General features: G+C 33.9%; 2 protein-coding genes across 2 annotated transcripts; one reads left to right on the top strand and one right to left on the bottom strand.

The window, feature by feature from the left end:
- The first annotated feature begins 15,418 nt into the window (after positions 1–15,418).
- Positions 15,419–16,862, top strand: LOC145120879 (U-box domain-containing protein 28-like). Its single transcript, XM_079056670.1, has one exon. The coding sequence runs from the start codon at positions 15,506–15,508 to the stop codon at positions 16,739–16,741; it is 1,236 nt and encodes a 411-aa protein (XP_078912796.1). The 5' UTR covers positions 15,419–15,505; the 3' UTR covers positions 16,742–16,862.
- Positions 16,863–21,075: 4,213 nt separating this feature from the next.
- On the bottom strand, positions 21,076–23,546 carry LOC145119926 (glycine-rich RNA-binding protein RZ1A-like). The gene is made up of 4 exons (XM_079055693.1): positions 23,422–23,546; positions 22,489–22,605; positions 21,843–22,398; positions 21,076–21,270 (listed from the first exon to the last, which is right to left on the bottom strand). The coding sequence occupies exons 2-3, from the start codon at positions 22,597–22,599 to the stop codon at positions 21,856–21,858; spliced, it is 654 nt and encodes a 217-aa protein (XP_078911819.1). The 5' UTR covers positions 22,600–22,605; positions 23,422–23,546; the 3' UTR covers positions 21,076–21,270; positions 21,843–21,855.
- Positions 23,547–26,011: the final 2,465 nt, after the last annotated feature.

Here is a 26,011-nt window from a genome sequence, read left to right as displayed (position 1 = left end):
ACTTGTATATGATAATCGGTTGAAAGAAATTACGTATAATAAATGGTGAATTGAAGTATATGTAATATTCGGTTGCATTAAGTTGATAACTATATTTGGTCGAACTGAAATTAAAATGGTATGGTGAAATGTTGTATTGTTAATGGTTGAAAGTATTATGATGCAAATGGTTGAGTGTTGGCTGCTATTTGGTCCGTTATATGATGTTTTGTTTGACCCATTTGGGATATGTGTGTTCTCTTAACACTGTACTATACTGACTCACTTAGATTGTGCTAACACTTGTTCTTTGCTTGTTGGTTTCTGTGCATTCGAACAGGTAGCTTGACATGATGCCTTGGTGAGGATGGGAACCTTTGGGTAGTTTAATTTAGTATCTTTAGTTATAATATCATTTGGATATGTTGGGTTTTCATCATTATGTTTTTGTGAACTTTAAATTTTGATGGGTTTGTTTTGACATGAAAGTAACATTGGTGATGTTTTTGAAATAATCATAATAAGTCTTCCGCAACGTTTTCTGTTAAAAAGTGTTTGAATTTAAAAAAAAATTGTGAAATATCACAGTGTTACACACAGGTAGTCCTACCGATCTACCAGACTAGCATATCTAAACTAGCATGTATATCTATTCCATACTCAGGATACCAACGAATATCAGGTTATCAAATCAATGGGTCGGCCTTGGTGCCTTCGACCCGAAGTACAGTGAGGAAAACTCACCTCGCAAACTGAACAGAACTGATGAGGTCCAACTCCGAATATCAGCTCTCTAACCGATACCTATTTCCACAAAGTGTCCAATTCCATCAAAATCCCAAAATACCTAAAATACCCTCAAGGTCAAACTTGGTCAAAGTCAACTGGTCAAACCCACTAAGTCAACTGAGTCAACCTAACCGAGTCAACTCAATAAGGCTGACCCATGCGAGTACGCGGGGCGTACCCCGGAGGTACGCTTAGCGTACGCGAAGCCTCGTAGAAGACCACCACCGGGGTAGTTGACTGAGTATGCGGGACGTACCCTCGCAAACTCTAAAATCCAATAAGTGCTTAATGGCTTAAGCACTTAAGTCCATATTTCAGTTCTACGGTCTAAATGCACTCTAGATTCATAAAGTTTCCAACTTTATGACTTTACAAGCCCAAAAAGTGTTTAACACAAGGTCTTAATCTATTAAGACCCTCTACAAGATGCATGAAGTAATCCTAACAATTGGGACCTCATTTTTATGGCTTAGGGTATGAAAGGACAACTCAAGATGACAAGAACAAACCATGCACAATATGGGACCTTTGGGACCAAAAAGTGACACATAAACACCCAAAATGAGATCTAGCAAACAAGTTATCAAGCAATGAACTTTATACCTTCTAGAGCTTCTCAAGAAGGCAAATATCCCAGATCAACAAGCTTGCTTCCACACCAAGGCTCCTCAATGTATCTTTTTTCCTCCTTCAACACACCAAGAACACACACTTAAGCTCAAAACACACACTCAAAGGGCTAGGGTTTGCAAAAACGTCTCAAAGGAAATGGAAGCTGGAGAGGTGAGGGAAAATGAGGCTTAATGTTGCTTAAATACCACCCAAACCCTGAAAATTAGGGTTTTCCTCCTGAAGTTAGTACGCCCCGCGTACATAGGTGTACGCATGCCCTAGTACGCTCAACGTACACACATGTACGCATGGCGTACTCCTCCTGTCCTAATTACGAAATTGTCACTAGGGTTTCAAAACACAATTTCTTGGACTTAGGGACCAAAATGACTTTAAATAAAATTATAGGGATGATTTTAAAAATACCTAAACATGGGGATGTTACACCAATCCCGTCTCTAAATGCTACAAAATATATTCATATCTCTCCAAATTTCACGCAACATCCTCTTTGACCATTCTTTCATTATTTACTAGATGTATATGTCTCTTTGTAATCACTTCATAGTGAGCCCCATCCATTATGAATTGTCCCACAAAGTCATCGACCCTTTCAATCCGAGTCACCAATCAAAGCGTAGTCATATTCATCCACCTCATATAATCATGACCAAACATCTACTCCGTCTCCAACGCCCACTTCCAATACATTCCATGTTTGTAAGGATCCAAGCATCTCTCCACCAAACTTGATAAAAAAATGTACTCTCTCATCTTCATGATTTTAATTGATATTAAGTATTATTATTAACTAGTTATTTTGTCTCATCATCAACCTACTTCTTACAAGGCAACTTGTTCTTTTTTTTTTGAAAAGGCAAATAAGGAGTATATTATAAATAAAGAGAAACTTAGCAAGGAGCTAAGGCAATATCAAGTACGTAACAGAGTCCAAAAAACAAAATAAAACAAATTGGACAAGGCAACTTGTTCTATCATAAAAATAATAAATACGAAGAGAATATAAGACTTTTGACCCCTCCAAACCATGCGTTATTCAATAAATAAGGTTTAAGGTGATTAAAACAAAAGAAAAGGGTTGCAACTTGAGTGACCCTGGAAACTGCAAAAATTAAGTTACTACTATTGTACTTATTAGAAATATACCCATGTTGCCAATAAACAAGCAATGTATGACGAGCTTCAATTCCCGAAATTTGGGATATAGAAATAAACAAACTTGAAAAAGAATGAATTATTGTTTATATTGACAATTCAACATAAAATGTATTATGTTTTCTTAGAATTTGGAAGGTGGAATAAATTCAAAATTTCACATTGGTCAAACAATTGTGGATGGGTCTTTAACTCAGCAATGCATGTACACCTACTATAGTCCATAGATGCATATTGACTAGGAAACGAAAGGGACAGCTTAGTAAATAAGGCAGACCGTTGGCCGAAAAATATGGAAATTATTTTGTTGTTTACATAATAAACATTTAAATAAAAATATTATTAGTTTTATGTTCTTTTCTTTCTTTTGTTTAATAAATTGATTAATGTGAATGCTCAAATTTAATGAAATGAACGTCCGTTTAAAAAAATAACAACACCATTAATCTGAATCTGATCCCATATAAATAGGATAAAAGAGAAGTATGATGGTCTGCAGGCCCTAACATAGGGTTGAGTAGGAGGTATCCAGAAAAAAAATGTAAAGTTTTTAAAATAGTATCTGCATTGAGGTAATCCCTGCAAAAGATCTCTGCACGACAAGCCTTATAACTTTATAAGGGTTACAGTGGAATATTACAAAAATGAAAATTTGCACATAAATAGGGGATATGGGTGTAAAACATGATAAATATGTATATATTGGCAACATATACAAAAAGTAAGTTGAAAGTAGATTCTAGTTGTACATGGTTTAAGTACATAGGAACATAAGAGTAAGAAGGTGAAAATTGACCGGAAAGCACTAATAGTGAAACGAAAGCTAGACCCTAGACTACCTAATACAATTATGTTACCCTGATTTTAAGTCCCTATACTTTATATTTTAGGTCATGTCATAGATAAGGACTAACTTTTTCTAAGTCTAACCTCATACCATTCTCATCCGACCTCTTCTCCTCACACCATTTGCTATAACTGTCTCCATTATTATTGAAGATTTATGATTGGTAATTTTATTCAAATAGAACACGACTAATATGATTAATGTTGTTGTAGTACTATAAACATGTAAGCAATAGTTTTCTTGTCTCAGTTACAACTGAAAAACAGTTTTTGCAAGATAAGATTGTCACTGGTACAATCAGGGACGGACGTATGATTTCATAGTAGGGGTTACACAATAGTAATTAAAAAATTCGAAAATTTTTGCACTGCGTCCGAAAAAGTCAGTAGTTGCACGGGTCACCGTGTGTCTTATATTAGAACTGCCCCTGGGTACAATATTTTGTATGATAGAATGGAATGGTTTATCCACTAACAAAATAAAGTTGTTTATATTGCATAATTAAATGGAGTAGAAAAATGTTAGAAAGAATTTGATTCGTGATTCCATTAAGTTTGTTAACTTTTATTCCTAAATTTCATCATGGGATGGAATAAATATTTGAAACGTAGCCCATGTATATTTATAAACTTTCATTAACACAAATATTTCTAAAATATTCATGGTTTTAGGTAATTATTACATCATGTTCTTAAAGACAACTTGAAAATATATTTTCATTATAATATATTTGAGACTATAATAAGTTCTTATAATGTTTATTATATTATTTTTTATGAATAAAAACTCAATAACTTCTAATAAATAATGTATAAAACAAAAATATAATATGTTTGTCACGCAAATTTTGAGAGTTTCTACCTTTTAGTTTAAGAACAAATTCAAAAAAAAAAATGTTCGGTATCAGGAGCTTTTAGGTAAAACAAAAAACTAATTTAATAGCATTTAACAAAAAAAAAATTGTTTTATAATTTTGCAAATTGACTTGATTATCTTCTTTTTTGCAAATTGATTTAATTATATAAATAAAAGCTACAACTTTCAGCTTTAAGCTACCACCTTCCAATTGGTTTTTCAAAACACGTCCAATGTCATAAAATAGTAACCAAGAGTCGTTCCACTTTGATATTTCAAAAAAAAATAAAATTAATCGTTCAAGTTTCCTTTTTATATTTATTTTTTTGTTTTATATATATATATATATATATATATATATATATATATATATATATATATATATATATATATAGTTTCATTTTCTATATAATTTGAAAACAAAGTTTCCTAGCTGTTCTCTATATATCTACACCTCAAATACGATGTTTTTTTCCTCTTTTTTGACGTCAAAATCTTTGTCACCCCAAAACAAAAACCACGGATACACAAATTGTACAAAAGCATGTCGATTGTTGTTAGAATATCTATATACTACTTCTCATCGTAAATAGTATAAGGTTTGACCTTTAAAAGTTAGCATAAGGAAGTTAACATGTAATTTTCCAGTTCGTTTACCAGAAAATGGTAAAATCAAGCGAAGTGATCTTATGCATTGAAAATGTAGCTCAAACTCAGAAAATATGGCCGGACCTCTCGATCAAAGTTGAAAATATATATTAATAATATCGACCCTCTAAAAGTCAGAAGTCTAGTCTAATCTCGTAAACTCTTTTCAAAAATTTGAGATAAGTACGCGGAATAAACCTAAAAATTAATTATTATATAATATAATGATACTAACCCTAAAGTAAAGTTGAAAATATATTCTATATATACGGACAAAACAAAAATAAATATGAAAAGTCATTTCATTGCTATAGTCCTATAGACATATAGACAAAGCTATCGTCATAGAATGCCAATTTGGAAAGCAACAAAAACAGAAAGTAAAAATATAGAATTGAAACTCAAAGCGATCTAAATTGATATAATTTCGTGTTTCTAGAAGAGGGTTTTGGTTTCAAACCATGCACAGTTGCACACTGTAAACCGGATACATAATTATGACTTTTAACTCTAAAAAATTACGTTGTTTTCAAATCAATAAGTGTAAAAGCTTGGTTTTAATTTCTAACTGAACAAAAACTGAAAAATATGTTGATGAATTTACGGTAAAAACTATGATCTAGTTCAATCACATATTTATATTATTACTATTTTTTGTTTTGCAAAAACGATATACTTTTTTTTCTAGAAGAAGCGAGCCAAGACCATACAAGTCACTAGTGGCGAATTCAAATTAGGCCAGCATTAAAAACGGTGTATCCCCTTATGCTTGTTTGGTTTGACTGGTTGGTCAAAGTCAATATTTATATGCCACACTTTGTAGTTTGTATACTAGGAGGTATGGTGATCACTTGTTTAATTCAAATTTTGGTGTTTACTAATAATTTTATAAATAAATAATTTTCCAGATTTAGCAATATCTAAAGGTGAATAATGTGATAGTGTCTAGTGGATGTGAGACTCCAATATGTGGATCTTGAGATGGAAGCTTGATGAGAGATTAGGCGTGTTTCAAGGTTTAAGTTCTAAAGTTTAAAGATGCTAGACATCGATACCAATACCATGTTGAATAAATTAGTTCTTGATTTATCATAAAAAGAGTCATTAATAAAATAGAAGAGAATACACCATATATAGAAGTGGATTATCTCGTCTCTAACTGTTGTAGGATTCCAACATGCGCCATCTTATGGAGACTCAATCATGAGATTAGACTAGATGTGTGTTGAGTCCATGAAGGTGTTAGACCCTGACTTTGATACCAAGTGTAAGTGGAGTACTGAAGTACTTGATTTTCTCTCCAAAATAACCCTTGAGAAAAGAGAGAAGAGACTCCAACTACAACACCTTTTAATATTTGTTGTTTTAAAATACAAAACAGCATCATCGTGTGTGTGTGCAAAAAAAAGTATAGAAACAGATTTTCCTAACATCAATGATTCTTATATCATTTAAGGATAAAGAACCATAAGGTTTTCATGTACTTGCAAAAAGAAACGTCACTGCAATATCCTAATCTACTCATTCAACCCTAATCTATACAATGATTTATATGAATAGATGAGAGTGAAGAAGAACCCTAATCTGGAGAGGGAAAGAACGATAGAGCAGATGAAACAAATGTGTGAAGTAAAATGACTCGAATGAGCTCACATCTACTCTTGAGTACTATATGTATCCGGGTCAAGAACCCGACCCATCTGGAAAAGATATGCGCTCCCATTACATTAACTTTGAAAATAGTGCTTCGCAGTCCACAAGAGTTAACAAGTTGGCACAAAATATCCTTGAACCAAAATAGACAACAAAACAAGATACCATAGAACTTACCATATTAACCCTGCAAATATAAATGTTAACACGAAACACCCAAAACCTCACAAAATGTTAAGTTTGAATTAAATATATAACCAAGTCATTTACAGTGTGTGTATGTATGTATGTATATATATATATATATATATATATATATATATATATATATATATATATATATATATATATAGAGAGAGAGAGAGAGAGATAGACAAATAGACAGACAGACAGACAAATGCTATAATTCCTAAATAATACATGTGACCAACAGTTCTCCAAAGGCAGTGTACCTCTTGACATATATTGCCTTTACAACCTCAACGGTTGTTACTACCTGTTATTAGGTTTTATTCAAGTCACAACAATCATGATAACAACATGAGAAAATCATGATTGAAACTCATATAATGACCAAAGGGATGATCCGTAGGGTAACCCATTATAGCATAAATACCACAAACCATAACTTGTTGACCATTTCCCATTGCTAACTTTTGAACAATGGTGGTAAAATATTCAAGCTTAGACTCAATTTTGGATGTGTCAACTTCATTCACCTTGTGGTATGCATCTCTTTTCCATGTCTTGACGAGGACCAAAATGTTGGGAATTGGCGGTCATGATATTGAGAAGTTGTCTAGTATGTTGTAATGTTTTGGTAAAGATGTCACCACCACTTGAAGCATCCATTATCCTCCTTTCCATGGGTAACAAGGCTTCATAAAAGTGTTGGATAAGGATTTGTTCGGGAATTTGATGTTGTGGACAGCTCAAACATAGACTATTAAATCGCTCCCAATAATCGTTTTTACCTTGGTGAATCCAAAAAATTTCGTTATGATGACTTAACACTATTGAGGCGGGATATATTTTTTATAAGAAATATCTTTCCATATTGGTCCATGTGTTTATCGATTTTAGGTGGAAGATAAAAAAAACCAATCTATTGCTCTACCGGCCAAAGAAAAGGTATATGCCCTTAACTTCATTTGATCATTAGTACATCATTGTGCTTCATACCAATGCAAGTTATGTGAAACATTTTCAAATGTTTGTATGGGTCTTCAGTCTCCAAACCATGGTAAGTGTGAAGATGGTTAACCAAACTTGATTTGAATTCCATATCAAGCTTCAAGAATGGGTACTTCATCTCAATAAGAGTTTATATGACATCGGTTTCCATTATTTATCTTAAGGTTATTTTGGGAACTTCTTACATCGCAATAGGAATTTGGTTTATATAGGTTGATATTCAAAATTTAGGGGATGTGTTTCGATAGTATTATGTGTGGTTTTGATAGGAGATGTTTCGTGAAAGACTTAGCAAAGACATGGGATTGATTCGGGCGTAATGTCGGTAACACTTGATGACTCAGAGTAAATTTATGGTGCCACGTTAATTCTAGAAGTTTACCCATGTTGTAATATTGCTTCTTGATGGGTTTTAAAGATCCTTAGACAACATTAGAGAGACAGAGGAAGCAACAGTTTTTTGATCCTCAATAGGATCAAAACTGGATCTATGAACAACCTATCAATTGCAACTTATAATATGCGAGAATTCATACCTTTTGTAGTCATAGAAATCCTCGTAGATCTTAGATTAATTGATGAGAGCTAAGTCCAATGTAGAACTCCTCTTTCATAGTCCCACCCAAGGCACTCATATCAACAACACCCAACAACAACCCATGCAACGAACACCATAAACAAACACTCCAAAATATGTAGTTGCTGGAAACAATGTCGCCACATCGTGGCTATGTAGCCACCACGACGTGGTTACAAGAACTTGGTGGTTACAAGAATAAAGAGGGGCAACCGATTTCTCTTAGTGTTTTGGGAAAATCATCATTTAAATTCGTCCATAGTGCCCTCTGTTTATAGGGAAGGATATGAAACCCGAAAGGATAATTATCTAGTCACCTAATAATTACCCAGATACTTGGTAATTATTTGACTACTTAAATTATCCTCTTTTTGTAATGTCCCAAAAATAGTAGCAAAAATTTTCCTTTTTAACCATCAAGTCATACAATCATATAATCCAAAAGGACCAAAACCAACACAGTAAAAATGTATTTCTCAAACAGCAGAATAAATCAAAAGTAATCAGTGCGGAAAAGCCTTCAAGGGATGTGGTGCAGTCAAGCCGGGCCCTTCCCTTTGGAACTGAAAGTACCTAAAAATGTTTAAACCACAAACCGTAAGCACAAAGATTAGTGAGTTCCCCAAAATACCACATATCATAAACATGGGTTCGGCTCAATATGTAAATGGGTCCAACCCAACATACATATGCAAGAGTCACAAAGACGACTAGCATCCCACACAGTATAGTGAGAAGACTCACATGACTCACGAAATCAGCTAAACCACAACTCAATGCCCCGCAACAGATGCTAAAACACTCCTATTAAAACATACAAGGTCCAACCTTAGTCTACACACTGAATCCAACAATATTGACCAAAGGTTAACCCAGGTCAACAAGTCAACCATCAAAGTCAAAGTCAACAGCTAACAATATCAACCATTGAGCCTCACGTCGTGACCAACCCTTGGTCATGTCATGAGAATACACTCAACCCGATTCCAACTCGTCTCGCTCCAACTCAACCAACTCGGTCATGGACAACCCACTCAGCAAGCACCACAACGTGAACCCTCCTTGGTCACGTCGTGAGCACAACAGGACAAGATAATTGCGGAAACTTCAATTGTCACATCGTGACATCCTCAATGTCACGTCGTAACCACAATCTGAGACAACAACTTAATGGTTTGATTCCTTAATTCATTAAGTTTTCAACTCCTATTTTCCAGAAAGCTTTAAGGTACTCCATAGGTTCATAAAAATGACAACTTTATAGATATGCATGCTCCATGCATGTTCTCTACCCAACCTAGGTCAAAAGCCAAGAAAATGATCCAAAACTCATGCAAGGGCTCACAATTCACTACAAATTCTTAGATCCATAAGATATGATGCTCTAGGGACTCATAGGGACCATAAAGTTGACAACTTTATTCCATCCATTTACTTAAATCAAAACCATGACCCAAAAGGGACCAAAACAACTTAGATCTAAAAGAACAAACCATAAAGGTAGAGGCTTGAATCCTTAAAAATGGCCTAGAAGGTGATATCAAAGACAAGAAGATGATGCTTGCTTGATCCTTGCCCTAATTCTCCTTTACGTCCTTCAAATATCACCATAACCACCAAAGATGAGCCAAAACCACCAAGAGAGATTAGGGTCAGGGTTTTCTGAGGTTTGAGGATGATGGAGGCTGATAGTGAACTCTAAAATCGAGTTAATGGGATTTAAATACAAAGGAAACCCTAAAAGATCATGGGCTTGAGCTGCATCCTTCCTCACGTCGTGACCACATACGTGTCACATCGTGCCCACATACATGTGTCATGTCGTGACCACAGTCCAAATACGTGTTCTTTACTTTGGCTTATCACGTCGTGACCTCCCTATGGTCATGTTGTGGCACCTGGTTTTCCCCAAAAAACCATGTTTTTGACTCCTTAATGCCATAAACCAATCCATTCTAGAAAATAGGTGTTACACTTGTATCCTCCAGAACTTCTAGATTTCAATTAATTAATTACAAACTCTTAATTAATTAACAAATCAAGTCCCTATAATATTTACAAGTCATTTATTGCTTATTTTGTCCTTGCGTGTAACCCAAAAGGACCATACTATTAATAGTAATATTACCAATTGTTGTAACTGTGTTGTGACGATGGGCACCATTCTCCATCATTCCCACTTGCACAAGTTAGCAACATTATATGGTCTATATTCACTAGTATTGAGTAGAGAGTATAAAGTCAAATGTATCTTCCATACTCGCAACATAAGTTCGTGATATAACCCTTAGATAAGTGATCAAATATTCTTTTTTTCTTTTAGATATTTATATGAACGTGAAACATTCAAGATTCTATTTCCCAAAAACTGACTTGTGTCAACCAAAAGCAAACTGCATAATTGATCCATCAATTCAGTCTTAACACGACCATGAATTTTTAATATCAACACCAAATCATCGAGGGACCCAAATATATCGACTCTAATTATTTAAAGAAGAAGCGAACAAATAAACTTTGATCGCATAGATTCCACTTATTCCTCATGTCATATCCAGCCAAACTCTATATGATTTCCATTTACGAACAACGTTGGGGAAAAACCAAGACACAACAGATTGTAGGAGAAAATCTCATGCATCTCCCTTTGAAGAAAATATGATATTACCATCTTAGAATTACTTGTGACAGAATCCATGAAGTGATCTCTAAGTGCAGGTTACTCCAATAGTTTAAAATCTCCATTTAAAGTACTCATAAGTATTTGTTGCAAACTTTGTTATGTTCATCCCCATGGACAATCTACCAATGCTCCATGACAATCTTAAATCACTACTTACTTCCAAGAGTAGGACCGATTGTGGAAGTTTGAATAAATTAACATTCTAGAAGTCGTTCTAAACACGCAAAATTGGAACACAGTGATAATCTAAATGAAATAACCGAACTCCATCAAATATTAAGTTCTTCACTTAATAATCGCCAGATCAAATAGAGACCACAACTGCATCAGTTCCTGAATTAAAACAAACTAAACTAAAAGTGCTCAAGTTAATACACATGCAAGTCTAAAATCATTAGATCTTAATGTGACTATTAACCTTGATTAGGGTTTTTAGTTTAAAGGAATGAATCGACAAAATTCTCTTTAGTTGACTATGATGTCCTCACAATCGTGAAGGTACTTACTGAGTATTTACCATGTGATCTTATGTGGCTTGGGGTCTATACTTGAGGTAAGGTTACCTTTTAGTCACAAGAAACTTCAAGAGAACCCTCAATGAACACTGGGGTCACTAATGAATTTCTTTTAGTCACATAGTTTGTCTTTGCAATTTAACTAACTGCAATATACTTTAAGCTTATTATCAAATCCACTTAGGTGTATTAGTTGGAACTCTTACAAGCTAGTACTTTATTATTCATTAAGAGCATGAAATTCGACTGCTAAACGGAAACGTCTCTATTAGTAAAGAACTCACCACCAATGTAACTCTTTCACGGATTTCTTCCATACTAGCAAGATTATCTCTTTCTTCCTTTTAGGATTCCAGAGAATATTCTTGATTCTTGATTTGTTTATTAAAGCCAAAAATGATCTTATGTGACTTGTTATGCACAAGGCATACGAATAATTTCATTTACTAGCATGAACTCTTTAAGAATTATGCATCTTAGGTTTCCTCGAGATTCCAAATACTTGGCTTAAATCAATGATTCACTTAGATCTATCTCCATAGACTCTAAGTATACTTTCTTGTTCCTCCCATGTGATTCACAACGAAACAATTTCTAAGTTATGTAAAGCTTTCACACTTAGCAATGTTAGAACATCGTTTCCTATTTCAATAGAAGGGACAACATCGCTCCCAGACATTTATATGGATTATCTTTTATTTTTCGTGATTCAACTTTTGAATTTCTCATCGAAGCAAATGATCCAAACATGAGATGCTTGTTAGAACCCATCAATGGACTTCTCCAGCCTACGCACCTTTCACAACCTATCTTTGTTTAAATATATGTTGGTTCCTATCAATGACTATCATCTTTTGAAGATCTACAAACATTATATTGTTTTAACACCAAGTGTCATATCAATTCAAATTTCTAACATGCATGGGCTAAATCTCATTCCTCATAGTTTCCTCCAATTTTGGCTTATTGGGCCTTCCATAGCTTTCGATAATCGATAGCCTCTGATCGTAATCTATCAGTGACTCATTTTTCATGTGACATGGAGTCAACAAGGTCCATGACGTCTTCTATTATATCTACGTGGAAAAGATATACATCATGATCTTGGATATCTCATTAGATACCCAATCATTTGAAAATTCCGTCTTATCCAAGAAGGTTGCCACATAGTAATCGACAAACATGCCACCTTTCTCATTGGATTATCTTTCATGAAAACCAAAGTTCAAATTGATTTGTTTTTTGTAAATTGTCTTCTTTATGGGTTTCATTCATGAATTGGATTCCCTTTTCTATGAACATGCATCAAATTGATCGGATTTTGGATGTATGCAAATTGTATGACAAATGTTCCCAAAAAACATGGTTACCGTTAATATTAAGAAAGAACAGAGGTTGGGTTGTTAAAACCAATGTTTGGATGGGTTTCAAGAGATTGTGTCACTTGCTTCCTTTTACCCTTTGTCATCTTGTCACGACGGCCACCAATAACTATCGCCTTCACCTGGAGAAGAATAACCCACCCCCCCCCCCTTCATTTTTGTCTCTTCATCTCTCCACCTCCATGTTCGCTCAACACCCCAACACCGATAGCTAGTTGTGGGACCAAAATCAAGTTTGAATCAATCTTAGGTATCAACTAACACAAATATGGGTTTCTCCGATTAAACACGCGGGTTTGAAAAAGAAGCTAAGAGGGGAAGTAGAAAGGGAAGAAATTATTAAAATGACTAAAATACACTTGTGTGCATGATTCTTGACGTAAGCAAACTAACAGGAGTTAGTCCAAGAGACTAATCTCGCTAATATAGTTTGAAATAGATACCAATGTTGAAATAATGATGATAGTTACATGAGAGATGTAATAAAACCTAAATATTATGACCAAGCATGTAATTACTCTTAATATTATTATAAAAATAAAAAACAATAAAAATAAATTAAAAATAAGAGAGAATATGATAGTTTTTTTTATTTGTCGGGGATTAAACTTATAACAAAATAAAACTATAGTTCCATCCGAATGAAAAAGAAACGATAAAAACGAAATACAAAGTCGCAACTCACAAACCACGTAGATGATTTGTGTAATTTACTCAAAATAATTAATAATCAAATAGATAAACAAAATTATAAATATTACGTCGTTTTACATTTATCTGATATACAATCATTATTTTTTCTTAATAATATTGTTTTTTAATGCTAGTTATGACTTCCATTATATGATTAAACACGCTTTCATCTCCTTTTTCAAGGCAAAATTTAAGAATAGGTCCTTATGGTTTACAAAAAGGACAACTATAAAAAGTGTCATGTCATTAGTCCTTGTGGTTTAGCTTTTGGCGTGGTTGATCCTTGTGGTTTTATTTTGTTTTAAAATTATTATTGTACACCTACACTTTTAAATTTTGATTTTCCTTTTAATTTAAAATAATATTTTAAAACTAAAAAAATCTACTATAACCCTAATTAAACTCGAGCCTTTCTTCCCCTCTTTAGACCACGTGGAAAGAAAAGAGCATCTTATATCTCTACATCTCTCTCTTTCTTATATTCTTCGGTGAGACACGACTACTTCCGCTACACACATTTGAGAAACCCTAAAGTTGTTGGGTCACCTCAGTGTCGTCCCCATACGAGAAACATCGACGTCGTCCGACCACCTTAGTGCCTTCATCGCCTCTCTTTTGTGGTTCAAGAGTTTGCTTCCTCACCCCGTTATAGAGCTTCGACCATCGGATGCTCCACCTGACAGCCTTCTTCCACCGGTCATTGGTTACAGTCCCTCCCTTTCTGCTAAAGCCCATCATGAAAAAATATAAACCGTATCGTGGGAAGCTAAAACCTAAGGCTATGGTTAAGAAACCCATCAATACAAGGGAATAATATTATTTTCTAAGAAAACTACCTAAATGAGTGTTGATTAAACCATAGATGATGCTTCTAATTCGGAGGAAAAAGAAATACAAGCTGAAACTACTCATTCTCAGCCCTCGATTATGCTTGACAGAGCTACAAAACTGCTTTTGACATTGATTCCACCCAATTCTTCCTCCCTTGAAGGATTTGCATCCTCAAATGATTTTATTAGCCTTGTCTTGGTTTTTGGAAAGGGAACTTCCCTAACGAGGGTTTCCGGGCCAGCTTTCGCGCACCGACTAATCCCCCGCTGCAAACATGAGGCTTTGCCTCATGCCCTGGAGTCACTGCAAGCGAACCTCCATGGCCACAAGGGCTGAGTAGTGCCAAGATTTGAACATGGATCAATAGGTTATCTACCAAATCTTCCACATGCCTTACCAAGTCACCACAACCCATTCCACATGCCTTGTCTTGGTTCTCACATGAGTGAAAAGTATTAATCCACATTATGAGTATGAAGCCTTTCTTGCCCTAAAAGAGAAGGTGTAATGGTAGGGGTTTAGAAAAGGAGGTCGGAGATGATGATGAAGATGGTGTCCGGAGTTGAAATAGGGGTGGTGATGAACGAAATATATGAAAAACGATTAGGTATGGGGTGAGGTGGGGTGTTTTTTTTAATTTAATATTATAAAAAATTAAAAATAGTTAAAAGAAAAGAAAAGAAATACATTAGAAAGGGCAATATAGTCTTTCATATAGATAATGACCAACCACGTAAAAAGATAAAACTACAAGGACCACCGGTGTGATATTTTGCAACGTTGTCATTAAAATGAAAATTTTGATAAACAACAAGGATCAATTCTGAAATTTTATCTTTTTTTTAACCTAAATAATAAAAAATTGATAAACTTACAAAACTTCAACCCAAGTACCCACACAACAACGAATCGTTGACTAAATGACGTCATCTCTTCCCCTTTGACTCTCTCTCTCCCCGTCCCTTCAAAGACCCCAAAGTTCTCTCTCTTTATACCCTCCAACTTCTCTCTCTCTTTCTCTCTCTAAAAAGTCTAAACACACAATTGATTCCTACACAAAAACACACACAAATGGCGAGAGAAAAGAGCAACGGATTGTACCTGAGTGTTCCCAGCTTCTTCAAGTGCCCGATTTCCATGGACGTCATGAAATCTCCGGTCAGTCTATGTACCGGCGTCACCTATGACCGGGCCAGCATCCAGAAATGGCTCGATTCCGGCCACAATACTTGTCCCGCCACCATGCAAGTCCTTCAATCTACCGATGTCGTTCCTAACCTCACACTCCGCCGTCTCATTCGTGTATGGTCTGATTCCTATCTCCTCAGCCCTGCATCAAACGCCTCATTCAACAACCATCTTGCCTTTGATTCCTTAAAGAAATTGATTAACAACGAACAGACGCAACCGCAACTCCTTTCGTTAGGTACGCTATCGAGTATTGTTAGTTTTGCGAAATTGTCGATTGAAAACAGAGAATCATTGGCGAAATTGGACGGATTCGTTCCGACGCTAGCGAGGAATTTAAGAATTAGTAATGAGATTGAAGTTGCTGAATTGCTGGTCACTGCTTTGGATCTGATTCTCCCTGAGAAAGGAGTTAAAGAGCAATTAATCAACTTGAATTCAGACGATGCCTCATTGTCGCCGTTCACTTTCGTTCTTCAGAAAGGCGGTTTGGATGCTAGAATCAGCGCAGCTAGGGTTATGAAATCACTCGCGGCGTTTGACAACGAATCTCGCCGAGTAATCGCCGATCAAATCACCTTATTAAAAGAGCTATACCGCCTAACAAGTTCCGAAACCGACCTAAAGGCGGTGGAGGCAGGATTCGCAGCTCTGATCGCCGTTTCCACATCTCGCCAATCGAAAAAGGAACTCGTCCGTCTCGGGATCGTGAGAACCGCCGGTAAAATCCTCTCCGGTCCGGAAAACACAGTTCCGGTGATTGAAAAAGTGATGAAGATACTAGAGATGGTGTCGACATGCACCGAAGGACGGACGGCGATTTCTGAAGACGAGAACTGTGTAACGGCGGTCGTACACCGGCTGATGAAAGTATCACCGGCGGCGACGGATCACGGAATCGGAGTGATCTGGAGCTTGTGTTACATGTCAAGAGATGGAATGGCTCAGGAATCTGCAATGAGAAACAATGGATTGACAAAGGTGTTGCTCGTGATGCAGAGTAATTGCTCCGGCACAGTGAGGCAAATGTGCGGCGACTTGGTCAAGGTTTTCCGAGTTAACTCAAAGTCATGTTTGGCGAGCTACGAAACGCGGACTACTCACATCACGCCGTATTGACTCGGTCTATACAACTTTTTTTTTTTTTTTTTTTTTTTTTTTTTTAGAATTCATCTGACTTACGATTTTAGATCAAAAAGCTGTAAATCATATTTTTATTATAAAATGACAAATTGATCCCTCCCTCCACCGCTACCAATCAAGCAATTGCATAAAACCTAATTTTGTCTTTTACTATAATTTTCTTATAAACAATTGCAAAAAATAAATAATAATAATTGAAATGAATTAATAGAATCTATTAATCTGAAAAGTTAAGTGTTAATATAAATAGGTTTTGTCTTCTATTTTATTGCTAGTATATATTTTTATTGTTGCATATTTGTATTGTTTTACTTGTTTGCCCTTATCCCTCTTATGTATACTTCTAGTTTTAATGTTTTCATTTGTTTTTTTATATTTGCTTATTTTTCATTTTGAGTTGGCGCTTTCATATGAATGAGACCACTCTCTGTGGGCAAGTTATCTGGTTTTTATGGCGTTAAGGTATTGTTGTTGTTCTCGTTGTATTAATGGTTAATATTTTTTATGTGCTAAATTAGGTTTTATATTATGAAGCTCAAAAATAATTTATATTTATTATATATAATAGTTCATATTTATGGTTTTCGATTTTCGGTTAATTAATGTATAAAGCGCGATTCGATTGCTTGAAGAAATTTGTTAAGATAAAACTTGTTGCTGAGAAAAAAAATTAGGGATTTATAACCAGGTACAAACCAATATAAATCAAAATAAAAATTTTCACTTTAAGGTATATTTGATAAAACTAGTTAGAAATGTAACTTCTGTTTGTTTAGAATTGTTAAGTAAAAATATAAAAATATATAAAATAAACTAAAACATAAAAAGATAAAGATAAAAACTCTTAAAAACTTTTTTGAAACCTCTCAAAAGCTAAACTTATTTACATTTTATGTTTTCAACCACATACATACACAAACCCTTTTTTGTATTGTAAAAGGAATTTATTAACAAAATGATCATCTATTTTTTTTTCTTGTCTAATGGCATTGCATATGCAATTCCGCATGTTAAAATATAAAAATTTCCAAATTTGAATAAGGATTAACGTTTGGTTTGAATCCTACGTATGGACAACTTCTACCTTAGACTTTGACCAATACCTGTAAGAGAAAGATGCTTTTGGAGATGTATAAAGACAAAACCAGTATTAACTATTACGTGACAGAATATAAAATAAATTATATTTATATGAGAAAGATGAATTAAATTAATTAAACTAAAAGCAGGGACTACTGTTTTTGACTTTTGTGGTTTGACAAATATTTATAGGTTGATGCTTTTGACCCTAAAATCGGGTAATTGTTGGACATGATTTAAAGTGGTTTTGATTCTTGATGTTGGCATGTTTTAAACCAAATGTGTTTTCTTTTTTATGTGAAGAATATATGACGTTAGTTAAATGCCATTATTTCCTTTATTGGTATCAAGAATAGTTGCAAAAATTGTTCTAAAAGCTACCATTTCATATTCTATATTTCACTTTTTTATAACTTTATGAATAAATTACGGATTTCGTTTATTTGGTTTTGCTTTATTTGTAGGTTTGGTCTAGTAGTATTAGTGGTTACAATTTTAATCAGAATTTTTTAATTTAACAAGGAACTTCGATTTTTTTATAAGGCATGTGGTATACGTATTAGTCATTTTCCTTATTTTGTTTTTAAACGGATTTTAATTTTTTAACAATCATAAAATTCTAGAACATACTTACATAAGCTTCATTAACTTATAAATTAAAATCCTAATTAAGTGACTTAATATAGAGCTAGAAATAAACGCAAATGATAAAGATCTTTGATCTAACAATATCAGGAATTATAGATAACCGTCTTTCAGATTTAGACAAAATATTTAAATTTTAAAAATAAAATAATGGATATTTATTTAAATCGTTCTAAAAAAGATGTAATAAAATTGGATTTAAATTTTGACGTTTTATTTAAAAGAAAATAAAAAAGATAACATAAGTTATTAAGCTTTTTCTCATAAATAAACTAAACTTTAAAAATATTAAAAAATAACCACCATCTTTCGGCGATGCCTATGTAGCGGATCTCAATGGGCGGAAGTGGTTCTAACTGTTTAAGCCATTTTTTCATATTTCTTTTTAAGTTTTCAGTTTTATATGATTTAAAAGAGAAAATAAATATATTCCTCTATTTTCTTTCTACTAATTTTCCTACCATTCTTAAACATTAATATGTATCATATTTAATAAAATTAATAATATTTTAATACATCATTTAAAAACGCTTTTATCTCACCATAATTGAACAACGGACTTATTCGAGTAAACTTTTTCTTATATATTAGTTTGTATTTGCCTATATTTTTCTACCATGTAGAGAACTTTTTTTTTTTTTTTTATATATATTTGAGCATTTTCGTAGGCACCACACCAAATGCATTTTCATAAGTCACCCTACGCAAATGCATTTTTGCATTGTACCCCGAGAAACTTTTTTTTTTTTTTTTTTTTTTGTTATTTTTTGTTTCAACTCTTTTACAGGTATACTAGCATAAGATTTCTTACTTAGGCATTAGGATGTATAGTTTATTTATAGAAAAAAATAGAGTAAATTACACGAATGGTCCCTATGGTTTAGCGTAATTTGTGCGTTTGATCCCTAACTTATTTTTTTAACTCGAAAGGTCCCTACTGTTTGTTTTTGTTACGCGTTTGGTCCCTATTTTACCCTTTATTTTTTAATTTATTTAAATAAACACACCCCAACCCCACCCCCTCACCTTACCTTACCTAACTCACCATTTTTTTCCTATTTAAATAATAGTCTTTTTAGGTAAGATAGGGACCAAACGCGTAACAAAAACAAACAGTAGGAACCAAACACGTAATAATAACAAACCACAGAGACCTTCCGAGTTAAAAAAATAAGTTGGGGACCAAACACGCAAATTACCCCAAACCATAGGGACCATTTGTGTAATTTACTCAAAAAAATATTTTCGCAAGTCATTTTGCATGATACCCAGCGAATATGGTTTTATGGGGACTTGTTTGTAGGTTGGTTTGGTTCTTAACAGGTCCTATTGATCATATCTCAACACTTTTAACTTCTTGTTTTGTGTTTTTTTACTGTAGTATATTTTTCTTATGTATAGTTTTACAAGTTACTCGTACATTAGGAAATTGGAAATTTTTCTTAATTTGAAAAAATAAATAGAAAATATATTACGCCAAACACATTTTCAAAATTTACACTTCTCTTATAAAATGTTTATGGAAAACAAAGAAGTGCGGTTGGTTATAGAAATTATTTTCAGTTTCTTGAAAAGTATTCAAGAAAAAAAGGATAGTAGAGTCTTTATTTTGAATGGAAAATTTAAAAAACACGTTTGATTAAAACTTATTGAGTTTTATTTTTCATTTTAGAAAATTTACAAAAAGTGTTTGAATTATTGAATATGTATGTCCAAACGGTTTTTATTTTTCAATTTTCGTTACATCAATACAATATTTAACATATTACCTTTTACAAGTTATATTTAATTTAGAAAATCAAGAAACTCTCTTTTCTTGGAAAAAATTTGGAAAAAAATTGAACCAAAAATGTTTTTCTAAGTTCTCAATTTTTCTTTAGAAATTTTTTTACAACCAAACATACCCTTGTATTTAGTGAATTTTGTTTATACTAACTATTTGAATAAAACCACAAAATACTAATTAGATTTTATATTTTATATTAAAAACAACTTTCACATGTTATAGCAGATAAAAACGATCAAAATAGAAAATATGCCAAACGTGATTAGCTGTTACGAAATTAAAATATAATAATTACACCATTAAAACGATAACAATATAATAAATTTATGTATTTTTCCAAATAAAAAAGCGAAGTTTCGACTATTTTAAAAGCAAGACAATTTGAGTCGTTGATTTTAACTAAAATCGACCTATAAAATCAAAAGGGTTGTTCATTAATGTACTAAAACAAAGGATGCTATATCATTAAACCACCTCTTTTTAACATTCACTACACCTGGACATAAGTTCTTTTAGGGGAAATGCATTTATGAATTGTTCCCACTACAAAAAATGAAAATTCTATAAAAAACAATTTGTGGCATGCTTTCTGTTCTGCAGAATATGGTTTTTGGGAATTGAATTTTTTAATCTTTTGTGAATTCGCCTGTTTTGCGGATTTCTTGTGAGATCCACATCATCCACTCACAAACATTTAAAAAAGTCATTTTAAAAATTGTTTTAACAAGCTAAAGCTTTAAACATAATTCAGATCAACTGGAAAAAAAACAATATACTCAAATCAAGCACCAAATAGATCTAAAAAACACTGAAAACAGATCCATTCAACATTTCAAGGAATTTGTTGTTCGAAAGATAAACAAATACTAGAATCTGGAAATTAAAATAGATTATATTATAGATTTCCGGTTTCACATTATCCAAAATGGGACTGAATGCAATCTCACGTAAATCACTCATGTTTTGCTACATCCAGCTTCTTTACCTGCCACACCTGAAATATCAACAACCATTAGACCCCACTTGCTAAACAGAACAATTTGTACTGTGTTTGACATGCATTGAACCAAAACAGGTGTCAATGGGACAAAATTTACAATTTTTTGTCCCATCTAAAAAAGTAGAACAAGGTAGGACAGAGACTCACTTTCTATCTCTCGTTTGTTAAAAAGACATAAATGCCCTCCACATCCTAATCATCAAAAATAGCCCTACAAAGCTTGACCAGTCCCAATAGTGTCGTGTCCAGTAACAAATGCAGCCTTCGGCTGCATTTGTTACACGGGACACGACAAGACAAGACTCAACAAGCTTTTTAGGGCTGTTTTTTATGATTAGGATGTGGAGGGCATTTACGTCTTTTTAACAAACGAGAGATAGAAAGTGAGTCTTTGTCCCACCTTGTTCTACCTTTTTGGATGGGACAAAAAATTGTAAATTTTGTCCCATTTGACACCTATCTCGGTTCAATGCATGTCAAACACAGTACAAACTGTTCTGTTTATGTCTTATTACAAAAAAATTAAATCTAAAATGTTTTTATTACAAGAAACTAAAAAACATTACCTTAGATGCATAATCAAGGGCGTTCATAGGGACCAGAACGATCGCGATCGCGATCACGTCTATCGCTTCCCGAGCCACCACGACTGCCGGAATCCCTATTCCGTCCACTCGAACGATCACGATCTCCGCCACGGTCAGGACCATGGCGGCTGCCGCCACCACCACCACCACCACCATATCTGTCATCTCTTCCACCATACCTACTACCACCTCTTGACCCTTCTCCAGATGGACATTCACGAGCAAAATGTCCAGGCTTTCCACATTTGAAGCAGTCACCGCCAGATCCCCGCCCACCACCACCGCCGCCGCCGCCATAATCACGATCTCGCCCGCGGTCCCTGCCCCTGTCGCGGTCACGGTCACGACCGCCATCACGGTCTCTACCACCACCACCACCGCCGCCTTGATTTGGTTGAGCTTTGTCTACTGAAATCGGACGCCCATCTAAATCTATTCCATTCATTGCTTCAATTGCATCTTCCATTGATTTTTCATCATCAAAAGTAACAAATCCAAACCCACGTGATCTCCCTGATGATCTGTCCATAACCACCTAGAAAACAAAGAAATGTGAATTAGTGTACAAATGAAAAAAGATTGCAACTTTATGTCCTGAATTTGTGTACACATGAAAAGAGTTTACCTTGGCATCTAGAAGATGGTCAAATTTTTTAAAGGCTTCTTTCAAATCCCTGTCAGATGTTGACCATGAAAGGTTCCCAATGAAACAACGATATTCATCCTGATCAATCATGTTCACCTGAAAGAAGAAGAAATAGAAGGTGTCATATACAGCTAAGAGATGAATAAATCCATCACTCTGTTTCAGCAAAAAGCAAATACATTTTGAAATTTTGGAATTTTGAAGATTATATTATGTCTCAACTAAGATCTAACATTGTATTTGAGTAAGTGACCTAAACACCCCTAAACTTGCAAATCTTTGATACTCCAAAGTGAAGAAATGCCAAACTGCATTCACCTTTTATCATACAATACAGCTCAGTAAACTGGAAAACAAATATTGTTACAGGTTTCTCCATTTTTGGCGAGAGAAATTACCACATGAACTCTGAAAATATTTAACCAGCTAAATCACACTAACACCAAAAGCGGCCAATGAAATAGTTACAGTGAAGGAATATCCAAGGTTTCAACTTACACTTATCGGATTAGGCAAAACGTGTTAGATACCTAGATCGTTGAGGATCATCAACATTTTTACAACAGCCGTGTCACCGGAGATATTTGAAGCCAAAACTGTATTAAAATTTATGGGCTGGGATACCGTAAAAAATCAATATGTTCGAGTTCAAAACGAATTGGCTTAGATTGTTGGGTCCCTATCACATACGTCGAATATATGAAACAAAATGCAGAGATACAAATTTAATGCATCATGAACGAAAAAGAAGAGCTATAAAGCTACCACGGAGTGAAAAATCGTCCGATAGAAACTAGATAGCTGCAGATACTAGATCAAGAACATCGTTTAGCAAATACGACACGTAAAGTATAAGAGAAAGATGAATCTAAGATGCTATTCTGTTGTAGAGTAAAGAGCCGAAGTACTTACAGTTTTTTCGCAAACGATTGCGTCTATAAGCGAGAGAGTTCCTTCTCTTCGCTTTCCAAAACCCTAACCCTAATCTGATTGAGGTGGAGACCTCAAATTCGGTTCGAGAAGGATTTTTGTCAATTATTAAGTTAACTAGGCAAAATATTATAATTTGTACCCTTATGGTTTAAAAATACTGCTATCACAGTCCCTCTCCAGGTGTTTTGAGACAACATAGACAAATAATTGCGTTTCTAACAATTTTGTTAGGTTTAATAAAGAACTAAGAACTAGGGGAATATATGTATATTGTGCCGGGTAAAATTATATGATTAGAATTTGGCAAGTATGATTAGAATTTGGCAAGTGCATATTAAAATTAATTATGTTTTTTTTGGAAAAAGAACTTTCCTAACGAGGGTTTTTGGACCAACTTTCGCGTACCGACTAATCATCCGCTACGAACATGAGGCTATGTCTCATGCCCTGGAGTCACTGCAGACGAACCTCCATGGCCACATAGGTTGAGTAGTGTCAGGATTTGAATATGAATCAATAGGTTATCCACAATATCTTCCACATTTATTACCACGTCACCACAACCTAAGTGGTTTAAAAGTAATTATGTTATTAATACTAACCATGAAATAATAATTTTTTACAGTAATTTGTTATGGAAATTTATAATGATTTTGAACAATGTTATAACATTTATTAAAAACATATCATTTAATGGTCGTTACTCGCAGCTGATATATGAATAAAACTAAATATAATTCTCAATTTAATGTTGCTTTTAACATTATGATTAACTAATTTAGAAATTACTTATTTGATTTTTTTGTAAGGTAACGTAATGTAATTTATAATGTTATGTTATTTTTAACTATTATTATTGTTAATGGTTATGATTTAAAAACCATTTATTTGAAAAAATTCCAGTTATTATAAAAATTTACATTTGGATATTTTTAGTTAGTTTGACATATCGATTTAGTTTTATATTTAAATATTTTAAATTATTTTAATTCCAATACTTTTATGTTTATTTTATATTTTGGACTTAACATGATATTAAAACTAATAGTTTAAGTATTTGTATTGATAATTCAAAAAATCTGTCACACTCCCAAACCGGAACGGCGGAAACGTTCGGGGGTGGTTGACGTCATGCGTAGTATCACAACAATTGTATCATAGCAAGCATAGTAAACACAACCAGACATTGAATACATATATGAAAAAGTTTTACATTGTTTAATACATAGTTTGTTCATATCAAAAGTAAAATGGAAAGACGTGACTCTACGCTCCGACTTCTCCAAATTCATGGAAGTACTTGTGTACTAATTCCATGAGGATACAAGCAGTTTTGAAAGAATATCAGCATAAAGCTGGTGAGTTCATAAGCATTTAGTTTTGGTGGAAAAATGTTCTTTGATTCTTGTGAAAAGTGTTCCTCAATAAAATCCTATATTTTCTTATGAAAGCATGTTTGAAAACCCATTCTTTCCATGACTTCCCGGTTCGTACTAAATACGCACAATCCAAGGAGTCATGGAATGAATACGAACGTCCATTAGTAGAAAATAAACCATCAGTTTTAGAAATGTCAGTGTTATCCTAGGAAAATCCTATATTTTCCCTAAAAGCAGGTTATCCGTCCTAGAGGTAGAGATGCCAGTTTAGAAATCCCCGATTAATATCAGCATATATAAAAGTAGTTTTATTACTCAAAATAAAACAAATGAAGATTAGAGTCCGTAAACCAAAGTTAGTTTATACTTATTTGCGAGTCGTATAACCATACTTGATATGACCGAGAGACCTTAATAATATTCTTCAGGCGTTAAGCTAAATGACATTTGTTCACCCCAGGCGTGCCCGCCTAACTGTAGCTAGCAGTTCAGGTGTGGGATTGTCAGTCCCGAATAGATCTATTCACAAATCTCACGCTCTCCCTCCAGGAGACTCTGGTTATACTAAAAGGATTTATCACTGTACACCTAAGAGTACAATATTGAAGTAGAGCCTCACAATTCTGTATAATCTAGTTTACGTGCTAAAAACAGTATAAAACAATAATCATCCTTAAATAATTGTATTTTATACTCCTTAGAAAATATATAACATAAACTAAATTTGTCATAGTTTAGATATATTCATTTATCAAATCTGAATTGGTAAGAGCTGCCTAGAGGGTTATCTCAAACTATACCCATTATAGTTTATTAGAGTTGATATGGAAAATGTTTTGTAAAAACCTTTCTGAAAACCATGAAGTAGATTGCCAAAATAAAAGCTTCCCTTATGCTCGACATAATACAAAAGGGATAAAATATCGGAATATTTTATTAAACATGGAAATCGTTGAATTGTATTAATAAGTTTAAAACTTAATAAAATACTTTGAGTTTGGCTTGTATTCCCCCCTGAAAGCATTAAAAACACGGAAAATGTGGGGGTATGAACTCACCGTGGTTGTGTGGAAACGTCCACTGGAAACGAAGATCCTCGGGTTGTTGTACGTGGCACTTAACGGAATCCTAATATCAATAAATACGTATATGTATCTAAATTAGAGATTTCGTTAGATAAAGTGTTAGAA

This window comes from Lactuca virosa, chromosome 6 (genome assembly GCF_052849685.1).
Source record: "Lactuca virosa cultivar CGN04683 chromosome 6, Lactuca_virosa_CGN04683_v6, whole genome shotgun sequence".
NCBI lineage: Eukaryota > Viridiplantae > Streptophyta > Magnoliopsida > Asterales > Asteraceae > Lactuca > Lactuca virosa.
The sequence above is the reverse complement of the archived record's forward strand: the minus strand, read 5'-3'. Positions and strand labels throughout refer to the sequence as shown.

What these genes read in the sequence shown, in the direction of transcription:
- LOC145120879 (XM_079056670.1), top strand. Translation starts at nt 15,506, where the DNA reads ATGGCGAGAGAAAAGAGCAACGGATTGTACCTGAGTGTTCCCAGCTTC.
- LOC145119926 (XM_079055693.1), bottom strand. Translation starts at nt 22,599, where the DNA reads ATGATTGATCAGGATGAATATCGTTGTTTCATTGGGAACCTTTCATGG. An exon ending in ACCATCTTCTAGATGCCAAG is followed by an intron (nt 22,399 to 22,488) that starts GTAAACTCTTTT and finishes TTTGTTTTCTAG; the next exon opens with GTGGTTATGGACAGATCATC.